This window comes from Corvus hawaiiensis, chromosome 13 (assembly GCF_020740725.1).
Source record: "Corvus hawaiiensis isolate bCorHaw1 chromosome 13, bCorHaw1.pri.cur, whole genome shotgun sequence".
Lineage (NCBI taxonomy): Eukaryota > Metazoa > Chordata > Aves > Passeriformes > Corvidae > Corvus > Corvus hawaiiensis.
In genome coordinates, this window is record NC_063225.1 from 2,436,698 (window position 1) to 2,459,170 (window position 22,473).

At 39.2% G+C, this 22,473-nt stretch overlaps 1 protein-coding gene across 3 annotated transcripts in view; it reads right to left on the reverse strand.

Moving 5' to 3' along the window:
* Window positions 1-22,473, reverse strand: part of FBN1 (fibrillin 1) — a 145,147-nt gene that overhangs the window by 61,836 nt on the left and 60,838 nt on the right. For 2 of the 3 annotated variants that reach the window (XM_048317490.1, XM_048317492.1), the window contains 9 exons: window positions 19,727-19,885; window positions 16,700-16,861; window positions 15,218-15,358; window positions 14,329-14,448; window positions 10,773-10,898; window positions 8,518-8,640; window positions 3,671-3,793; window positions 2,608-2,760; window positions 331-384 (listed from right to left, as the gene is read on the reverse strand). In XM_048317490.1, coding sequence (XP_048173447.1) covers window positions 331-384; window positions 2,608-2,760; window positions 3,671-3,793; window positions 8,518-8,640; window positions 10,773-10,898; window positions 14,329-14,448; window positions 15,218-15,358; window positions 16,700-16,861; window positions 19,727-19,885 — 1,161 coding nt within the window. The remainder of the gene's footprint in view (window positions 1-330; window positions 385-2,607; window positions 2,761-3,670; window positions 3,794-8,517; window positions 8,641-10,772; window positions 10,899-14,328; window positions 14,449-15,217; window positions 15,359-16,699; window positions 16,862-19,726; window positions 19,886-22,473) is intronic. The other variant, XM_048317491.1, reaches the window with a different exon arrangement.

The window sequence follows — 22,473 nt, forward strand, 5'->3', positions numbered from 1 at the left end:
AGCTCAATGTTCAATATGTTTATTCTTCAGGATGATTTCACCTGAAATATGCAAATATAATTTACATAAAAAGTCATGTAGGTGACGACACTTCTCATAAATTTGTCATTATTTTATAATGGCACTTACATACACTCCAAGATGTAAAACAGAGGCCCCACAGGTGAAATGTCATGATCCTGAAACTTCATGCTCCATTCATTTCACCCTAAGCCTTTCTCCCATCCTCATCTGTCACCATCCCCACCAGCATGGCTAACAAATTAAGGATATCAAGGTAACACTTTCAGACCAAAGTGCTATAGTTTGAATTACATTAGGTGATCTTACCATTCCCTCCTGCAGTCATGCCAGTTCCACTGCTGCACAGAGCCTGATATTCAGCTGGAAAAAATATTAAAATACTTATTGGAATATTCTTTCTTAGCTCATTGCTTTCAGCATCACCATTTACACTATGGCAATTATTAGAAAGATTATTAACATGCCTTCCAATTGTTCTGAAAATGTTAATAACCTCACAGTATTCTGAACCCGTGAAGCATTTTAGCAGATTCAGGGTCTGAATCTGCTTATGAAGATGGATGAGTAAAAACTTCACATGACAAACTGTGGCATTTAAGAATAGACATAAACTTCATGCTGGTCCTCCTACACAAACGAACCATAACATAATCACAGCAAGATTCTCCAGAACTTGTATGTCCAAGTCCTTGCTCAAGGTGCATGTTCAAAGAGACCAGGAAACACAACATTTTTTCCTACAAATCTTCCCCGTATTTAACTCCATTTAGCAGAAGTGTCTTCATGAGTTCACAGTAGACCAAGGATATCTTATCCTTATAAAAAATAAAATTAAAATATGTGTCAAAGCTTCTCAAATGTCTCACTGCTGGGTTCAAGTTCTTCTTCTGAGTTCAGGACAATTAATAGCACAAACTGAGAGCCAGCTCAGCATTAATTATTGCCATACAGGTCAACATTTTTCAATATATTTTCACTATAACAACATCCAAAATACTTACACTGCTAAAATTAATAAATATTAAAAATATTTATGGAATTAGCTGTGTTCTCTTTGAGAAAATCCCATGCAACACATCTCCCACTATTAACATAACCAGCAAATTAATATGTACCCTGGCCTGAATCAAATAATCACTGTCACTGCATGTGAAAGCAGACCTGCTCTGAATGTGCATCAACAAAATTTAGTCTAGAATGGCAGGAACTTCTGCAAATTGCTTCTGAGGAGCACAGAGGTCTTCCTTTCAGGAATATTTTTCAGTCTCTCTGGTAAAATGCTTCTCTAAGAAATCTTCTCCTTCCCTCCCCCACTGAAAGCCAAAGAAATGCTACACTTCACCCTACATGAGACAGCCTTTTTTTGACAACTGAAGAGGTGTGGAAAACAACACAGGAAAAATAGCTTACACATATGTAAATGTTCCAATAAAGTAAATCAAACATAACACTGAAGTCAATGATACAGAGTCCAGTATTTGTATAATATTTCTACTCTACTGTACAATAAGAAAGGCCCACTAACATCACCAGAGGCTGCTGGAAAAGCTCTTTTCTATTTTGCTAACACGTCCTTGGTGTTTTGCTATTCTAAACAACACATCAAGTTATAAAATGGTCATCAGCAAGTTCCTGCTGAAGAGCTCACATCAGCCCTACCAGCCTAATTTGTTCCAACTGGTTTTGTCTCCCTAATGCTTTCAGAAAGCTATCGTAAAAAACAGATTTGAAAAATAAATCTAGAATTATTTTTGCCTACAAAGCCAATACCATGGTAATATGACACGCCTTGGAACTACATACCAAATGGCACACTTTCTTTATATGCAACAACAAATTTGCTGAGTGACAAGAAACACTTGACCAATTGAGGTTTCAAACCAGCTCCCTGCAGTCAGTCACCTCCATGAAAGCAAGGTCCTTTAATTTACTGGCTTCAAGGCAAGGACTGTGTCAGCTGAGTCTTGTTGGAAGAAGTGTTTTCCTAAAACACTTCTGCCCACTGGAATGGTTAGGAGTGCTTTCTTGCCAGAGAGAAGTTATGTCCCAGACAACTTCACTTGGGGGGGATTTCAGTGACAGACTCAAGTATTCGCAAGAAACTGAACTGGACATTTGTTTGTGCATTGACTACCCAAAGGTGAGGTACTGAATAAACTGCTTCAGATCACTTGAAGGATATAGGAGTCATGCAGCAAACATCTGATTGGCAGGTGTACATAAGAATTTGAATCTATGAATTAATCAAGTTTTTTCCATTACTAACTTGAGTTAAAAATTATATTTTTTGTTATCTACATCTACCAAAATACAGTTTGTTGCCTAAAAATGTCCTGTTTGTTTTTAATGTGCATAACAAATCCGGACCCAGACATTGTAATTTACTGTTGCTTTAAAAAAATACCTCCCGTAGCCTTAAAACATACAAAACAGAAGACTGTTCAAAGTATGTAACACGTTATACAACAATTTAATCTCCTGATTTAAGTTGCAATGTTAATAAAAAACTTTCTTCTACCTTTCCAAAAACAGTTTATCAACAGAAATGGTAAATTAGAAGATTTACCAGTGAACATGGCATACCTGAATTTTGTGCTGGGCAGGGCTGGCAAGGCTCTCCAAAGGCATAGTCAGTGCTGGCACAGCAGCACTCTGACTTTGTAACTGCACCCGTTAATGGTCTCACACATTGGCCTCTCTTGTAGCCACCATAGCATGTGCTCCGCATATGTGTATCTGAGGGAAGAAATCTCTCTTAATCCTGCCATAGCCAACTATCCTGCCATCAATTATGACAAGTATTAAATGCAGCTCGGGTGTCATAAACACCATGAAATAGCTGTCAAAACAACGGATCTTTCACTATTTCCCTCTGCTTTTCAGCCACCTATACCCCACCCCCACCCCCCACTACTTGGGACAGGAAATTCTTCTTCCTCATGCTCCCAAGAACTCAGGCATACAAAGTGTTACTGCATTTACTGACTTAACATGCATTAGTGAACTACTAGGCAAACAATCAGTTCTTAACCTTGAACTAGTGAGAAGCTATGGGGAAAATGGACAAAGTCTTTGCTCTTTCTCTGCTTGTAAAAACCCAAGAAAAAGTCATTAATGCTATTCCAGTACATAAGACTTCATATGTTTATGTTTTCAGATCCAGGGGCGATTTTTCTCTTTATTTAAGAACTGGCCCACAAATGGCTGTCAGGAACATTAGCATTTTATAATCAAACACTGAGCTTGTACAGAAACAGGCAGAAAATTGGGTACATCCCACGTTAAAAAGAGGTGACAGTAATTAAATCTCTGAGCTTAGTGACAAATGAAGAGTTTTACATTGACAGAAACAGGGCAAATTCTCACCTACTCAGAACTGATACAGCACTAGTTACCTCTAGTCTGTACAGTCTACCTGACCTTGTGATTTGACCCACACTTTTTTTCTCTTTAAATAAAAACGAAATGAAAACGGAGCAAAATGGGCTATTACAGCAAGCATCCCAGAGCTGTTAGTATCCACTATAACTACTACCCACCATTCCATGAAAAAATGTTAAATTCTACATTCAGACTCGATCTGTCCATCAGTCTAGCATTGATGCCTTAACCTTGGTTGATTGTGACTCCATTAAGTTTGTCTTACCAACACAGACACGTCCATCCAGTCCTACTGCAAGGCCAGGGAAGCATTCACATCTGAAAGAGCCATCAGTGTTCACACAGCGCCCGTTCATGCATATTCCATCTGTCTCACACTCATTGATGTCTGTTGGAGAACAGAACGAGCTTTATTAGAAGTTAAATTACATAGTGTTCAATGCCTGGCTGAAACTTGCATTTGTGCAGCTTATTTTCAATGTATCCTATAGAAAAATATCAAGGGTAAATGGATAGTAGTTCAAGTAAAGATTTTGTTAGCAATAGTGATGAATTCGTTCTTTGAAACAGAGTAAGAAAATGCCAAATTCAGGAGAAATAAACAGAACAAAACGATTTTGCTCTCCTTGGAGAATAAAAGGGGCTACATTTTCCTAGCTTGCTCCCAAGAGGTACATGTTCTGATTTAAGGGTCATTCAGGCAAAATCATAATTGGAGGAAGGAAGAAACGATGGCTGCTAAAACAAAGGACTCATGTAGTATATAACAGGACGTTCCCTTTCCGTATTAACAGTTCATGCTGTAAGAAATCAGTCCAAACAGCAAATTGAATCTTTTACCCCCCCACAAGGTGCCTTCACAGGGCCACCAAAGAATTTCCTTTCCTCCTGCTCTGGGCTCAGTTTCTGGAAGCACATCTGAATCTCCCCAGTCAGTCGCTGCCCACAGTCCCTGTCCCTCTGGTGATCTGCATGACAATTGGGTTTTCCTACTGGATGCTCATTACAGCCCATTTTATAAACTTTAAATGAACAGACTGCACTCCAGCCTTGAAAGGAATTTGTTAATGATTTGAGCCCTGAGTAATTGCCCAGCACAAGCCACCACCTTTGCCCAACACTGGCATGTTGAACAATAAGGCCCACAGCAATGAAATACAGGAATGAAGCCTTATAATATTAGACTATCACAAAGGGATGTTAAATTAGTAAAAAAACTACATAGGCTGTGTACCCTGCTAATAGTAAGATCATTCTCTAGATGCAGAGAGCATATCATCATTTTAGAAGTGATAAAAGGAGTGTTTAAAATATTGTTTGGAAGTATGTATAACCTTTATAAAATAATCACTTCATAACAATTCTCCATACTATATACAAGAGACAGTGTGTGTGACAATTTCCTTTTTTCTGACCTTAAAAGGGCAAATTGAGAGTGAAACACCTCTCTGTTTTACTTAGTTTGTGTTGTTTGGCATAAAACACGGCTTGTATGATCCAAGATTCCTTTTTCAAACTGCATTTTAAAATAAAAGCTATATTTAAGTACATGGGCTCAATTCATTTCTACTTCATCCTGCAATCTTTTGTTCTGTTTCAGACAAATCTTAAATGCTTTTGCCACTTTTAAATTTAGTCCTTACTCAGTGAAGATAAAAATGGAGTTGGGATTCAAAATGAGCCCTTATTATTTAATGTTGTAGACAGTTATTTTGGTAGACAACACTGAACTCCTATGACAGATTCTCCTACAAGCTTAAAAAAAAAAGGGAAGTTGGTTTTTTTTAAGGTTATTTATAGAAACAGAAAGGCAAAATTACTTCTTTCCCGTTTCCTGTAGTTCATTTTCAAAAAAAGATTTTGTAAGCTAGTAAAGGGTGACATGTGCCATCTTTTTTCTTTTGCACCAATTTAGGAATGTGTTGGAAATACTGCTGCAGACATTTTTTGGAAAGGTAAAGTGGGTCACTTAAAATGGTGCAAATCAGCTGGAAACCTGGTTCCTGTAAAGATGTGTAAAAAGCCTCTGCTTCTACCAGGGCTGAGATTCCATGGAGTTAATCAACTTTCCACACAGGCATAAAGTCCAAATTTCTAACCTTGAGAACACTCCGCTGTCTTCTGTGGTAAAAGTCACCATTTGGACAACTTAAAATATACTCAGCTTGGTTCTGGAAAACCAACTAATGGATTTGTTCTCCATGTTCAATGAGTTTCTGTTTAGCTTGCTTAGCAGTGCTAGCTGGGTACACAAAGTCCTCCAATTTTAACCAGGAAAAATTTACTCAGACTACTAAACTACCATTTTCAATTGCCTTGCAATGGCTTTCAATTCAGGGCATTCCTGTTTGATCTAAAGATGAAACAATGTATGGAACAGAAATAATGCTTCAAACTTCTGCCTGCCCAGTATTTCTGAAAAATCAAGCAAATCATCATCGAAAGCAGCTAATGGTGAATAAATTCAGCATGTCTTGTATTTCAGGGAATATACAAGGCTATGGTGTAACATTCTTTTCTGGCATGTTATTTCAGAAAGTCTAAGTGGAATTTTTTACCAGACAGCCGAGCATATGCCCTGTACTTATACTTAAATTCCAATTTTATGGAACTAAGTGTTAATTACATTATCCCCATCTTTGGGTTAGAAGCCTTTCTTACTAGCTGAAAACTCAGCTTACAGTGCATCAAATGAGATGGTTACAGAAGCAATGAGTTGCACTCTTCCATTCCTTTGTAGATCCCCTAGTTTGGCAAGAACACATGTTCAATTCCCTATCAAAATTGCTCAGGCAGGAAGCCAATTTGCTGCAGAAATGTCAGTTTGTGCATACACATATTCCCAACGTGCACAAGAATTCCCTGCACACCCAAGCGTGACCTTAGAGTTTTAGCTGGTGTCAGATTTTAATGTATGCACTTGACAAACAAATTCAGGATATGCAGTGTCAATAATGAGTGTTTCAAAGACTTGCAGTTCTGTAGGACACCAGTTATTTACTTTGCACATTTGGCATGTACAGAAAGGACTCAATAAGGACAAACATCAAAAATACACAGGAAAAGACATTATTAAAGATGAAACTTTTAAAATTTTAGTAACACGACTGGAGAGCTGTGCTCCTCTAGCCACTGAAGACCTGGGAATTGTTTCATGATACTTTGGGCAAATGGAAGAAACGAGACAAATATGAAGAGGATAAAAGGTGTAATTTGGGTGTCCAGGTTTCAAAATCTGGTTTGATTTTGTCCCAGTAACAATTCTAACATGTAATAAATGTTTGCATGCTCATTCATAAAGAACAAGGCTTATGGTAAGTGCTGAAAAGCAGTGGGAGAAATTCTTCTTTTTACTATAAGATTTGTTCCAATTTTCAGTAGGAATCAGTTGAGTTCTCTGCAACTTTGGACAATTTTCAAATATTCCTCCTTTGATGCAGAGAAGTAACATTTCTCTACGGCCAGAAACCCCTTTTTGACTATATCCATACTCCTGTTTAGCCAGGAGGCACATAACAGAGGCTGTAAGACTGAACATCATTGTGTTTTAAGTAATCCGTAATCTTCTTGGGTGGCCTTTCAGACTGGCACAGACTGATGTAATAAAAAAAATAAAATTAAATAAATAAATATATATATATATATTCAAGGCAAAAATCAAGACAAGTATTTGGGCTGGGCTGAGCTTGCATCCATGAGTCACATCCCTGCTAATGACACAGAGAACAGCCAAGGATCTGTGGGAACACAACTGGCTGATGTGCCATGGCCTGATGGGCATTGAAGTCTTACTGACATCCCACACACAGACCAGCTGGAAAATCAGCTTTGGCAAAGCACACACATCCCACATGGAAAACAGGTAAGAATGGAAATAAATGTGATTGCCCTAAGTGTGTGAAGGCTGCAGCCAACACAGCTGGCAGTTGTTAGGCTAAGGAGACACTTGTATGGTAATGCACAATGGCTCTTTTGAGAAAATAAAGCACATCCCAACTAAAGCAACCCTTTTACAAAGCCAGAACAGGATCATCTCATTAGAGTTACCTGATTCCCCTACCTGAAGGCTGGGTAGCACTCTCCTGCATACCTAGTGCAAGAGTCATCACATTCAAGAGATGTTTCAGATGTTTTACACAATTTGTTGTCCTGATTTTGATCTAAAGTCTGTTTTGGACTGGTACAGTGTTCAATAAACACAAGGATCCAAATTAATTCACCGTTCACATCACTAACCTCAAAACCAAGTTATTCAAACATTTACTTTTGCTACTGGTCCACAAGATGCTGCAATGTGACATTTTTTTAAATTTGCCAAAGTGTAATGAAGCACTTTTTCTGCCTTGATTCAAAGAGTTAAAAGATTTTGAATTTTTCAAAAGAAAAACTGTAAGTAACTTGGCCCTTGTTTATTCTTGTTTATTCTTTGTTTTGAACTTTTGCTTTGTGCCTGTAAAACCTGTGGAAACATGAAGATTTATATACCCAAAATTTCCAGTTCCTGATGGGACTGAACAAAACTCTAATGACAAAAGTAAATAACTAGCAACCAGGAGGCTGCAGTGTCTCCCACAGGGGGTATTGCTGAGCTAGTGCACCAGATGGAAAAGGCAATCTTGCTGTGGTGCTCATGTCTGCATCTTGGTCACACGGAGTGCTGGGCACTCCTCAGAGATGCTGCATTGACTAGGAGCACCCAGACAGGAACGGGAGAAAAGCCCAAAGAAGGCAATGAGCCAGGATGTTTGGGTGGCCAAAAGCAGAGCACTTTCAAAGGCCAAATACAAAATGTTAGATATGCTTGAACCAATCTGCAAAAGACACCATTTGCAAAAAGAAAAAGGATTTTGACTAGGTCAGATCATGCAGTCCTTGTTCAAACAATATTTCCCACTGGCTGGTTAGGGTGGTTGCTCAACAATGTGGAGAAGACTGAGTACTGTCTTGCACAAAGACAAGGAATTCCAGCTGATTAAAAAAGCATCTCTGCTGAGAACTCTGCTCAGTACATCTTGTTCCCAAGGATCACTGTAAGGAAATAAGTTTATTCCTGAAGCTACCCAGAGAGACAGGACTCACAAGTTTCGGGAACCCAAAATTTATTGTGCTCACCTGTGCAATAGCGTCCATCAGATGCTAGCTGGAAGCCTGGTTTACAAATGCACTTAAAGCTGCCATCTTCATTGATGCACATCCCATTGAGGCAAATGTTCCTGATGCTGCATTCATCCATATCTGAAAATGTACACAATACACAGAATGCTCATAATGTTTATGCATAAGAACTCTTACTAGTTATATCCAAAAGATAAACCTTAAGTTTTTTCTTAGTTGTCAGAGGTATAATGATAATCAGAAACATATGATGGGATATACTGAACTGTCCTAGAGGATGTGTCAAAGCAGTGACTCCATTTTTCAAAATGAATCATTAACATAAAAAGGAATGAATCCAAAGAAAGCAAAGAGAATAAAAAACAGATGAGAAACTGGACAGCTTAAGAACTTCCAGTTGGTAAAAGCCATCAAAAAGTGAGAAAGGATGCAATTAAAGAGGATTTGCAATCTTAATCTAAATAGAAGCTGGGTTAGAAGCAGCCTCCTGTTTAGAATGTAAATACAATTTTATGTTACTAAGAAGACCTGAAAGGGGAGGAGTGTACATTTGGGTTTGGAGTGAAAACTTTTGTAACCTCCACTGGACAAGTCTAAGATATATGGTATGGGAGAATTCCCAGCACTGTGCTTATGCATGAATTCTGTGGGCACTGCCATCCTCAACTTCCATTTAAAATAAAACCTGCCCCTTTCCTGCATTCAGCATGACAGGCCATACAGAAGGGTACTTCCTAATAATAGCTTCATAAAAGCATTATTCATCCTCTGACCTAATGGGATAGCATGAAGGATTCAAATAGGAAAAGGTGGAGGTCTCAGACACTGTTATTCTGAACCCTGCACAGTTATTCACACAACAGGAAAGAAAAAAAAGAAAAAAAAAAAAAGGCAAGTAGAGATTTCTGTGCTTGATTTGAGTAAGCTTTTATATCCTCTCAGTCTTTACTTTGTCCTGGCGCAGATGAAATCAGTTTTGGATGTTACATCCAAAAAAAAATCAGTGGTATTTACCAGTTTCATCTGAAGAACTACACACAGTTACATTAAGGTATGGCACAATGCCATGGTCTTTACTGATTAGTGTGTGTGCACACAGCTCAATGCATTACAATGCCAGAGATGAAACTGTTTCATAAGTGGATGCAACAGACATTCTGGCAGCACATGCAATGGAATTAAAAATGTTTTACCAGACTGCCGATGTCCTGGTTTTTATTACTATTAGCACATGGTATTTGGTGGGAAAGGAAGAAATCAGAATAGAGGGTTTTTTCTTGAATAGTCTAATTTCCAAATCTATTTAGTCAATGTACTTCCATAATAAGATATTTTAAAAGCAGCTTATGGTGCTAAATTGTATCTAAAAAAGAGTCAGGAAAAACAGTCTTAAAATGTCTGTCTCTACCAAGGATTAACAGAATCACTACTAGCACATAAAATCACTGGATCATAATGACATTACAATATATTCAGAATCGTGCTATTTTCCTTAATACCGCAGCTGTCTTGGACAGAAATTACACTTCTAGACATAGTGTGTTTTCTTTTTACTTACAGGCTAAGTCAGACAAAAATAATTTATGATTTAAAAAAAAAAAATCGTGTATCTATCCCAACCAGGAATTTTGGCATTAAGTCTTTGAGCTGAATCACTGAGATAATATTCTGCCAAAAATGTTTCTAAGAACAGTGCTTGAAATTCTTTTAACGTATGAATAGATCATTGGGAACCCTCCCAAGGACCTTGGGAAGCATGATAAAGAACATTCTTCTTTTTTTCCTCTTTACTAAAGGTCTGGGAGGTAGGAACACATCAATTATGTTTACAAATTTTTGTTAAAACAGTTTTTATAGGTCAGACCAGCCTGCATCTACATAAACCACATTGCTAGTCACCCAGTAAGATCCCATAAAGCATGCTGTTAAACACACAGTAAAATCAGGCAGCATGTGACTTGTGCTATGTTTCAAAATGTACCACTCCCATCAAAGAAACTGCATTTTGTGATAGTGGTATGTGCTATTTCTCCTGCTGGACAGACATCCTGTTGAGGATTGCCAAGCCAAGGCTCCAGAACTGGCTGCAAAAGACATTTTACTTGCCCTCCCAGATACAGCAAAAGGTATTTGGAAATCTGACTCCTTGTTCCTTCCCTTCCCCCCACCAGGGGTCCTTTTCTTTTTCATTGATGTGAATAACCTCTTGCAACTGTAATTACTGATATGGAATAACTTGAGAAAAGTCTTACCTTCACAGTTTTTCCCATCAACTGCCACTTGAAAGCCAGCATTACACACACAGTGAAAACTGCCATCTGTATTTATGCATCGTCCATTATTACAGATACGACCATTCTGTAAACATTCATCGATGTCTGAAAGCCAAACAGAAAAAAAAATAACATTTTGGGGGATTCTTTTTTATACTCAAGAGGAATTTTTCCCATTTCCCCTTCCCCTAGGTTTTTAAACCTACATGGAAATTGTATTCACCTGAGAAAGGATTTATTTTGAGTTCCATAACGGAACTTTATGGGAGTGGAAAATGCTCGTCAGCTTGAAATTTCAAGTTGCTGTGAAAGAATTTCAGTGAACATTACCCTGCAGCTTTCTCAAACAAGAATCACAATTTTTGGCCTTTTTTTTCCATTTTTGCTCATCATTAAAATATTTTTACTGAACTTTAAAATTTAACAGTACCTAACTACTTAGGGAAAGATGGGGGAAAGCTTGTCTTTTGCTGCTGCTTTGTAAGATAACAGGAAAGTTCAAGACTTTCCCACCTCAGAAGAATGTCTCCTGCTTACTTTGTATTTGAAACATCAGATCCTCATTTCCCTCTCTCTGCAGGAGGTGCTTGGCAAGTGCTTTGGAGGACCTGAATAGTGATATCACACGAGGCTGGCAGCTCTCCCTCTCCTCCAAAGGAGGGAGAGGAGATGCTGAGACAGACTGTCTAGACATTTTTCAGATTGCTCAGTATTCTCAATCAAGGCCTGGACCATCTCCCAGAGATTCCTGCACACAGGGCACTCTGCTCAGGGAGAACACAGCAGCCCATGCAGACCTATCTATCATGCACCCATGCTTCCCAGTACCCTGGGGGTGCCCTTGCCCAAGCCCTCTCCGTAGAAATGCATCGCTGCACTTCAGGAAGGAGTGGAGCACAGGGTGTCCTCCCAAATGCCCCTCCCCTCTGGACACTTATGCCAGGGGAACTGATACCTGTCAAAATTGTGAACCTATACTTGCCTTCTTAGCAGTGTGGCAGTTCTGTGAAGAGCCTAAGAAAGCCTTGAAAATCACTGTTTTGCAAGCAAGCAAACAGGCCAGCAGAGGCACGAGCTGCTCAGTGACCACGCACTGCAGCAGCAGCTTGCAGCCCTCCACTTCCACAGAAGTGTACAGGCTTGATAAACCTCATTTGATAAACAAGCATCATCAATCAGCAATGCATAAACGTGATTTTCCTCTCTGCTCAGCCCCTTTTCCGCCCACTTTGCTGGCCCTTGGTTGCACCCATGTCTGGCTTCAGCTACTCCACCAGCTTTCTTCCTTAGGACAGGCAGAAATGCCACAGCATGTCAAGATTTTTCTGGCCTTTTAATGTTTAGAGCTCATTAGGTTTTGTATTTTAATGCACCTGATGCCATCCTAATGTGTTGAAAATTGATACTGAATCTCATTGTTCATACTCACAGCTGAGCAGAGCCCCAGAACTAGTCTGACACATTTCTAATTTTCAAATGAAATAACATCACCATTTTTTTTTCTCCTCAGAGAAACTAGCAAAAAATCAAAGTCCCTCTCTCATTGAAATAGCCAAAATTGCTGTCAACTCCCAGTAAGACCTGACCTTCTCTTGTCAAAAATGTTGGGTAGATTATAGTAAGCACTTAGCTATTAAAGCTTTGACTCCCACACATTCATAGCTAACCATTAGGAAATTTCACCTTTTTTTGAGGTCCATTTCATATCCTCTCTTCTGCAATTGAGAAGCATTTTTTGTTCAGATCATTAATCACAATGTGACTTTATTCACCTATGTCTCCAATTAAGATATTCATTCAGCCAATCTCCTACTAGAATTATAAGGGATCCTAATAATGGATGAATCAGTAGCTTGCAATACAGACTGCAATGTTTAATCGGTCACCAATCAGAGTCATCATGGAGAAAAAACCCTCCCCTGGAACCTCAGAGCAAGGAATACATAAACATCTGGTCATTATGGAGACTGTTTTTCAAGAGCAGACGTAAGGAATACATCTCCAAAAGCACATCAGCACAGACACATTTGTGCATGCAAAAAATTAAAATCTAAACATCCAAAGTAGTCATGAGAAATAATTCTACAGCAAATGCTGATTTTGGCAGGCACCAGTGCTATACGTACATTTTGCCAAATGCACCCCACTAGCCTTTTTCTTTTCCCTACACTGGTCCTACAAATTCCTTTAGAAAACCAAGATTCTGCACATCACAGCATTTTCTGCTCTGGCTGTCAAGCAAGCACAGTTCCCATAGACTGCAAAGGAACTGCTAAGTGACCACACTTCAATGCCATTAAGCTACTGGGCTTCTGACAACCATGTGTTTGTGTAATGAATCAGTCAAATTAAAAGCGTGTGACAAAAATGATTCATGAGTAAATTCATCACGGCTGAGACTCCCCTCAGCACTCCCTCACCACCAGTCAGCTGAACTATGGAGATGCTTCTGCAACACGGCTGCTTGGCAGCAATTAGGTCGAATACTCCCCAGCAACATGCAGCAGTGGTGCTGGCTCTGCGTGTCCTCCTGGACTGGAGAGTGAGCTTCTGCACCACCACCACCTTTCTGATTCACAAAAGGAAGAAAAGAAATGCACACTCATATAGATAACTTTCTTCTGGCTTTATAGAAACTCTCTGCTTCACACTGAGTGCATGCTCTGCACCCTGCACTCAGTCCAGGAAGCAAAATACAAATATAATCTGTGACTCTGAGCATTCAAACACCCTGTTTCATTTGGATGCTTCATTTTTTATGGAATATCAAAGCAGTCATTCATTCTTCTGCCAGAAATCTCTCATTATGACTTAATGATAAAGGACTGCATCCATCCACCTTTACAGTCAAATTTCTACCCAGAACAATTTGGCAGTGACAAAACCCTGACAGAGGGTTGGTTGACTGCTGAGGAGTTATGTGGTTCCACTCCCATAGGAAGACAGGATGCAGACCATCAGGACTACTGCTCAGTCTGATCATCAAAATAACTATAACGAGGATTCTACAGCTGCCTCATCTAGACTTTCCCAGTGCTCCACTCACTACTTTTCCACATCTAACTTTTCAGTGCTGTAAATTATGTTTAGTTCTTTCTCTAGCAGTGAGCAGAGGCAACACATGGGCAGTGTAATCTTATATTTACCCACTGGAAGACTTATCTTCCCCCCCAGCTTCCTTAGTCTTTTATACATATAGGGTTTCTCCAAAGAAGGGATGTTTAATTATCCTTGAGATCTTCAAGTAGCAAAAGAAAACAGTGTCTTAATATTAAAAAAAAATAAATAAATAAAATATGTCTCTTCTACTTCAAAGCCATAAATAGTGCCAAGATCCTTTTAGCACAAGACAAAATGCCTTTTCTCGTAACCCATTCTGTGAACAGCCAGCTCCAGCAGGTTAGTAATTTTTACTGCCATATCCAATTTTATTTTTTTTAAACTCTCATATTTGACCCATCTGTTAAATTTTGCTTGAAAACCATTTTCCCTCCTGATGTGTACACGACAGCAGAGGTGGCTGCATGACCATTACCTCGGCACTCTGTCCTGGTCGCTGTGCTCTGATAGCCAATACGACACTGGCAGATGTAGGATCCCTGGGTGTTCACACAGTCTCCACCAATGCATGGATTCCTTTCACATTCATCAATATCTGTGGAATACAGACAATATAACCTTATTACAACACTGGCTAGAAGTTACTTTTACCTGCAGGGGTATTTTACCATTTTGTACTTGGAGAAATAGTGGCCTTCAATCTGAAAGGGGACACCACTGAGAGCCCAGAAAAAAAGATCCCATGTTCTAAGACAAGCAAGAGCTGGGAAAAATGAATTTTCAGTAAGATAAGATATTGCATGTGTGAAAAGTAGAGGCCTTAATCCCACATTTCCACATTCCCAGCTTCACTGAAGATTTTGACAGAACCAAAATCTTGCATCTAAGAGACAGCTAATCCTTGCTTCTATCATTGAGATCTTGCTGACTTCCAAACTTAAAGGTCTCAAGAACCCAACAAGATACTAGTCCTGAGCTGAAAGAGGACTTGTAAATCTTAGTAAGCCTAAGTTTACGATTTTTTTAACAATAGGTCACTGCATACTCAAAAAGCTAGTAGCATTTTAAAGAGATCATTTTCAATCACTAATAAACACATTATAGTCACGAGTTTGTAAAATAAGAAATCCTTGCTTCTGTACAATTTTATTACAAGATTTGTTAAATACTGTTTTAAAGGCAAAATTGTTGTAAAAGTAAGTTTGCCATTGAGATCAATTAGCTCTTTGAAGTCTCTTTTCTGGTTTTTTTTTTGAGGCGGGGCTCTTCCATTTAAGAACTCAGTTGTTACATTGTGTGGAGAAGAATGTTTTTTTCTCCAAAATGAAATTCCCCCCTGTGATTTACAGCAGAAACCCACATACCAATGCATTCCTCTCTACCATGCAGTTGGAATCCTTTGTTGCACTCGCAGCGGTAGCTCCCAGGAGTGGGAATACAACGTCCGTTACGGCAGAGATGCCGGAATGTTTGGCAATAGTCAGTTAAGTTCACCGGCAAGATCGCTGAAATAACAACAGTTGGAAAAATATTTTAATAGTTCATCAAAATAGCTTCTGATCATCTACAACTTCAGCAGGATTTTCCATTAAAAGTCAACATTTACCTTCAATTGTGATGTGAATTACATAGTAAAATGGGAGAGAGAAAATGGCCCTTTGACCCTTAAGAGATTTGTTTGAAAACAGCTAACAACCACAGAAATTTTCATTGTGGCAAGTCTGATTCTGTTTTCATCTTTTGTCCTGCCAAAGAGGACCATGTCTGTTCATACCTAGAGGTAAAGTGGGTGTGTGGCACTGCAGGGACTCTACTAAAAGCCTAAGACTAGCATAGAGCAGGCAGACCAGTTCATTATTTTAGCCTTCCCAGATAGATAGCAGTGAGGAGGGCAGGGATAACCCTGGGAATACGCCTATACTGTCTTTGGCAGGCAGGCATGAGCTGGCTCTGTCCCTACTCCCAGCTGACCAGAAGCTGTGCAGCTACGTCAGTGCTGTGTCAGCCTGAGCTAAAATACTTTGTCTCTTAGGCTTATTAGCTCAGCTTGGTGCTGAACCAAGACTAAATAGTTTCAGCTGGTGCCAGTGCAAGCAGAGACTGCTTGCATCTGCACAGAGCATGGGCAAAATCAGCTTCTGTTTACTTGCAAAAGAGTGTGTGGCTATGCCAAACGGTTTCAGGTGGCACATGCCTACTCCAGACTACATGGGCATGTAGTAATTCTCTGAGCAAGGGACAGAAAAGGATGGTATTATATTGGTATGTTGCTCTGCATTGGTAGTCTGCTCTGGCTTCCTTCTTACTCTAGAGAAAATGAGCCCATCCATGCGTAGCACTAAAATAGTTCTTTCTGCACACTGGGTCACTCAGTATCCAGCAGAGCAGTATTTTTATCAGTACATTTCCTACCTGGCCAAGTGCAAGTGAGGAAAACAACCTGAAAGAAGTTGCTTTCTGTCAGACAAGCTCTTTAATGTGTATCTTTCACAACCTAGTCAAAGAGCTACTCGTACTACACAGTGCTGACATGCAGCAAAGCTCACAACGGCCTTAAAATAACAGTAATGTAACTACTACAATACATGAGCCACAGTACACACAATGAGAATGTGATTTTTGAAACCTATCTTAACAGGGAAAACACTACTAATGAGACAGGTATCTTGCCATAAGGTACATGGTAAGCAGGCTCTGATTAAAAGGATATCCAGAGACTCCATGTCCACACAAAGTAAGTAAAAGACACCAACAGCTGAAGGGAGCACACCGCTCCTGAGAAATGCATGTTTCTAAAGAAGCTAAATGCACACGGTGCAAGGAGAGGTTATTTCTTTCTCTCTTACGATGAGGTGGTGGAGCCCGAGATGGATAGATGATTTCTGGATGTGGAGGAGGGTAAACATCAGGAATGCGTGGTGGAGGGATGATGTCAGGACGGGCCGGAGGAAGGTCATGAGGTCTTGCTGGCAGCATAGCAGCTACTGTGCACAATTTACGGTACTCGTCTGAAACATGAAAACATGAATGCTGTTTTAGACTCTTGCAGCCTGTTCCATTTAATCCAACTCTCCCCCTTCTTGCAGTTTCAGATTAGCAATAACAAACCTTAAATAATCTGGAAAATGTGAGCCTATATGTTTTCTTCATAGTAACAAGCTTTGTTCTCTGACTTGAGTCATTAATCCACAGAATCTCAACACTACTTGACAGAAGACTGCCAGTAAAAAGGTAACAGAACTGACATTCTGGACATGAAATTGAACAGTGAGGCAGGGACCTGATCCTAATCTACTTAGTCTTCTTTCAAGCAAAAATCTTTGGTGAACTCAGTGTGAAGTTTATCTAAAGAAGGACTTCTGGATTTGATCCCAAGTTAATTTAATAGAAAGCTTGCCACAGAGTTAGAAAAATACTGAACAGGGAAAAAAGCCCAGTTTCAACTGGATTTCTTAAAAGTTAACCTCCGAAAACAAAGAAATATAAATATAAGCAATGAGGCAAAACCAATTAGAGAATGAACACACTAACACTATTTCCCTGTGAAAATTAAGTTTGCCAATAAAAGCAGAAACCAAATAAGGTGCAGTCTAAGCAGTGTAGCCAAAGACAAACCAAGTCAGATCCACACAAATTCATCCTTTTCCAGATGATGGGAAAATGATCTATTTTGCTGTAAGCACAGTCAAGGCTGAGTGTGATGCATTCTCCCATTGTTTATTAGTGGCATCTGCCCTACTGCCCCACTTTTCTTCTTGCCCATGATTCTTTTGTCTTTGGGAAGTGTGGGTTTGGAACTTGCGATCCAAAAAATGCACACGGAGTATCACAATTAAAGACCACATTCCAGCTGACCTAATTCATGTTCACAATCTGTGCGCACACAAATAACCATTTGTGCAGCCAGTATCTTTGAACTTCAAAATTTAAAGTCTGTGACACAACAGGGGAGAGGAATTATATAATGGAGAAAAAAATCTAGAGATGAATGAATTCCTGAAACAATATTAAAAATGAGAACAGAAAAATAAAGTAAATGTTGGGAGAACTAAGCTGGATATTTCAACCTTCAACACTTTCATCTCATGTCTCCTTCTACCTGTAAAACACATTAGAAGCTCTTCCTGAATCACAGAGGACTTGTTAAACAAACATCATAGCCTAAAGTTCTGCTTTTCCTGATTATGATGTTTGCATTTATTTAATGCTGTTGGGCGATCAGGTTGCTTCATGTGTCACTGCATTTCCCTCTATTGTTCCTTTATTTTAGTCTTTAAATAGTGTCAATGGTAACCCCTGTTATTCCACATAAACAATTCCTGCCATGTAATTAAAAAATACAGTGCAAGCCTTTTTTATTGCAACTTTAATCTCCATGTGTAATTTCTAGTAATAAACAACCTATTTTGTAGTGGCAACTGGGTCTGCTGCCCACATTTAAAATGCAACTACTCGGTTACATTATGCAGCTAGTGCTCCCCTTTATATTGCAGTAAATTTCCATTTCAGAGTTAAGGAGACTTTGAGCCACTGACAGCTCCAAATTCCTTGTCTTGCTCTCTCAGGATACACTAAGTAAAGAATAACTGAACTTGATTAAATAATGACAGCAATACCTTAAATGCATGTAAAGCTTTTCAAAGAATTTCAAAGCACTTTTCAAAAGAGTAATTTATAGTCTCAATTTATATCCCAGGTCAGAAGCAAAACCAAAAAAGAAGTGGCATGTAACCATGATCTGGAAGACCTTGCATGGATTTATGAGTCAGGAAGTCCTGGGTTCTAGTTCCTTCTCCATGACGTCTCAGTCTGTAGCTTTGGCCAAATTACTTTACTTTTCCACCCAGTTTCTTCACCAGTTAGATATGAGTAATTAGAAAGTATTTGAAGAAAAAAAGAACTGTGTTAAGACTGAAAAATTTCTCGTCTTCCTATTTCAGATGGTTATCAATAGAGTGCACTGTTTTTAGCATGATTCTAGCCAGTTTTGAACTTTTTTAGCATGTTTAAATATTATTAATAAGACAGTGACAGAAACAGAAAGTCTTCCAAGAGTTCTGATTGTAGATTTCTGCTCCAGTACTATGCAGTTTCACTCAAAGGATTAAAAACAAAAATAATAAAAACTCCCATCTATGAGCGCTGACAATTTCTTCAGTTACACTGCTATAGTTTTACAATCCCATTCCTCCATTAACTCTGCACCTCCTTTAACCTCCTCCCATAAATTCTTCAGTTTCTTGTATCCTCCTTTTCTAAAGCATTTTATTAGGTCTCCAGTCCTAAACAATCTCAAAATCATCTTCCCTCCACTCCCCCATACTTAGTTTCGCAATCTGCTCACCATCTTCTCTCAATTCAAGTGATACATTATCTGAGGATCTCAATACACAAGGAGGCAATAAAGAACAGCACATTTTGGTAGCAGAAAGAAACCATCTTCTGTGTCAAATTTCGGGAAATATATGGCACCTCAGAAAGCTTGTCATGAGGAAGGAAATCCCAGTTTCTCAATGAGAATGAAAATGCAGAGGGAATAGGGATATATTAGAAGGGTCCAGAGGAAGTAACTTGATCTTGAAGAGGATGTTGAAAACAAATCTGGACTAGGTAAGATCAGAGTAACTCGGCTACAAAACACTAATTAGCAACAAATAATTCCTTCTGTCTGCTTGCCCTCCTGGGGGTCCTGAGCACTCTGCCATAGGAGGCTTTGCCCTAGCAGAGGAGTTGGACTAAGCAATCTGCCAAGGTGCTCTTCAGCCTCAACCATTCCGTGTAGTTCTTTAATGAAAACATTATGGCTAAGAAAAAAAACATCACAGCCAATGCAGCATTCAGCCATGCTGGTGAGAGCTCAGGTGTGTTCATACCGGTGGATCTGATGGGACACATTTCTGGAGCGGTGGCTGGAGCTGAGGCCCAGCAGCGGCCGCTGTCACAGCAGCACTGCATCTTGGACAGGGGCTGCGGCAGCTGATTGCCACAGCGCCCGTTGCTCAGCGTGGAGAAGCAGAATCCAGGGCGCACATCTGCCAAGAGAAAGAAATGGACGGGTGACCATCAGCCCAATGAGGAAGGTGACTTTCACAAAAGGGAAAGGTCCCACTTTTCTGGAGTGATTTGCAGTATTGATGGCATAGCCCTTGCAACATTACAAGAAGCAGAAAACCAGAACAATCTAGACAATATTTGGGCTGCTTCGGACTCAAGTGTAACCTGTGAGAAAGCTGCAGTGAAATATGGAACAGCAATGAATCAGCAGAGGCAAAAATGCAGTAAAAACATATATTGTCTATAACAACATATGCTTCTGTGCCCCTAAAGAAAAACCGCAGTGTCATCTCTATTAATGATAGTACCAGATCAATTAAGCCTTGATTTGAAAGCATGGATGCACAGCAATAAATTCACAGCATTGCAGCTCTCAAAGCATTAGTTCATTTTTCATTAGCCATGGCTTCCCCAGCTGAAGTATGTAGTGATTTGACAAGATATAGGCTTGCAGGCAAGAAAGAGCAACACAGTTTTAACTGGTGCAATCACACAGTTTATGGAGATGTGTTGGCTTCCTGTCTAAAAAGGATAAGCATGTGTTTGTACAAAGAATGTCCTGTACCCAGATTTTATATACTCAGCTCTAACAACATTGCCCAGAGATAGCCCAGCTTAGAGAAGGACAAGAAAATGTGGATGAGATTAAAAAAAATCATAAAAAATAATCTTGTGATACCATCTGAAGCTTTGAGGAATTGTTTCACAATATGTCACATCATGTCAAACTCAATATAAGCTGTGATGTGATTTGATGCTGCATGATAAACCAGACCAAGTTTGTTTCTAAAACATACAAATACTTGCTGTCAAAATGTAGTGGAAAAAGTTGCAGATATAGTCTTACAACAGCAGACATCATTCCCTAAAGCAACAGCACCTCAATTACTTAGGGCATGGTGGATTCATCTGTCTAGTACCAGTGCTTTCCAGAATTTACTAGCTACACAAGTGGATATAAAAAAAACCAGGAAATTTTCATACTATTTTGAGGAAGTTGACATATAGTGATATGTTGTGAGAGTCTGTGATAGTTCTGCCTTTTATTAGCTGGAACCCTGAACATGGCTATTACTGGCAGTACAGCTAAAAGAGTCAGTTGGCCTTTACTTCCAAACTTTAATTAGCTCACTCGTATTATCATATAGTGGAAATCTGAAACAGAGAACAAACAATCAGTTTTCAGTTCTAGTACTGGTTCTCCATTTTCTCCTGGTACCCAGCTAAACTGCCACACGTATTTACTCCTTCATCTCCCTCTTAAAAATCAAAGGGGACTCCTTGGAGTCAAAACTGTTCTCCAGTACCCCTGGGGAGATACTCAGTTGCTTGGTGTGACAGTGGGGTGGATGGGAAGAAGGAAATAATCTAACAGACCTGATCATCCTCCTTTGTAATTCATCCTTCTCAATTTTGGTCAGTACCAAGTTTTGAAACATGGAAAGAAGTGGAAAAGGAATCTACATGGGATCTGTGCAAGGACACAATGAGCCATGAAGAGATGAGCACACAGCAAACTGCTTTATCTAGCAACAATTATAAGAGGGTGTCCAAAAGTCACAATTTTCAGAAAAAAAACCAGTAAGTTTATGAGAAAAATACCAAATCTTTCCATCTTCATAATCAGAAGTGAATATTTTTGTTTTCCCCCCTTTCCTTTTCTGTTTCAAATGGTAAAATCACACAAATAAGGACAAGAACAGCAGGAAACAACTTTTATCTGTTTCAGTTTTTAGTATTTATTATTTTTACTAAAAATTACAGCCTTCTGAAAAGGCAAAAAATCACCATGAGAAGAAATTTCAATAAAAATGTGTCTCGCAAAAATAAAAAATATGCCAGTTGGAAGTACAGGCTATCAACTTTCTTCACTACACTCTTCATGTACTTGGGATGAAATGCCCTGCTCTTGTTTCTGCTCTTCAGCTCTAGGAGATATTATCTTTGCTTTCTCTGTTCTTATTTTTAAGGTTTGTAATAATGGAGCTCCTGGTGCATCCTTTGGATGTTTGGCCCCAGTGCTGCTCAGTTTGAGTCCCCTAAGGGATACATTTCTCAGAAGCATTTCCTCCTCTCTACCAGAACAGACACGTTCAGCTAACACTTTTCACTTAAGACAGACATGTTGTAATCAAATCAAGATTACATGTTTTGCCCAGCAGTAATACAAATCTGGGCTCTGTCCCTGTGAATATGGCAAGTATGAGTCTGCATATTAGACCTGAATCCAAAATATCTACAGACAATTGATAGTGCTTCCCATTTAGCACATCTTGCCTTGAACACAAAGCCAAAATTTTAATGATGGCTCATAGTCTGGCATATTATTTATCATACTTTGTTACCATTTAAAACTCCAATTCTTTAGCTGAATTGCCTCAGCCTACAAATACATGGGAAAATGTAAAAATGCTGGGAAACTGCAGGAATGTGACATGGGTGTGAATGTTGGCCAGTCCTGACTGAGTGGTGATATATAAAGTAAAAAGAAAATGCAAGTTGTGCATCTCTAGAAAATTTTTGTTACGGAGAGGTGAATCTTGCTCAGAAATATTAAGTGCAGGCA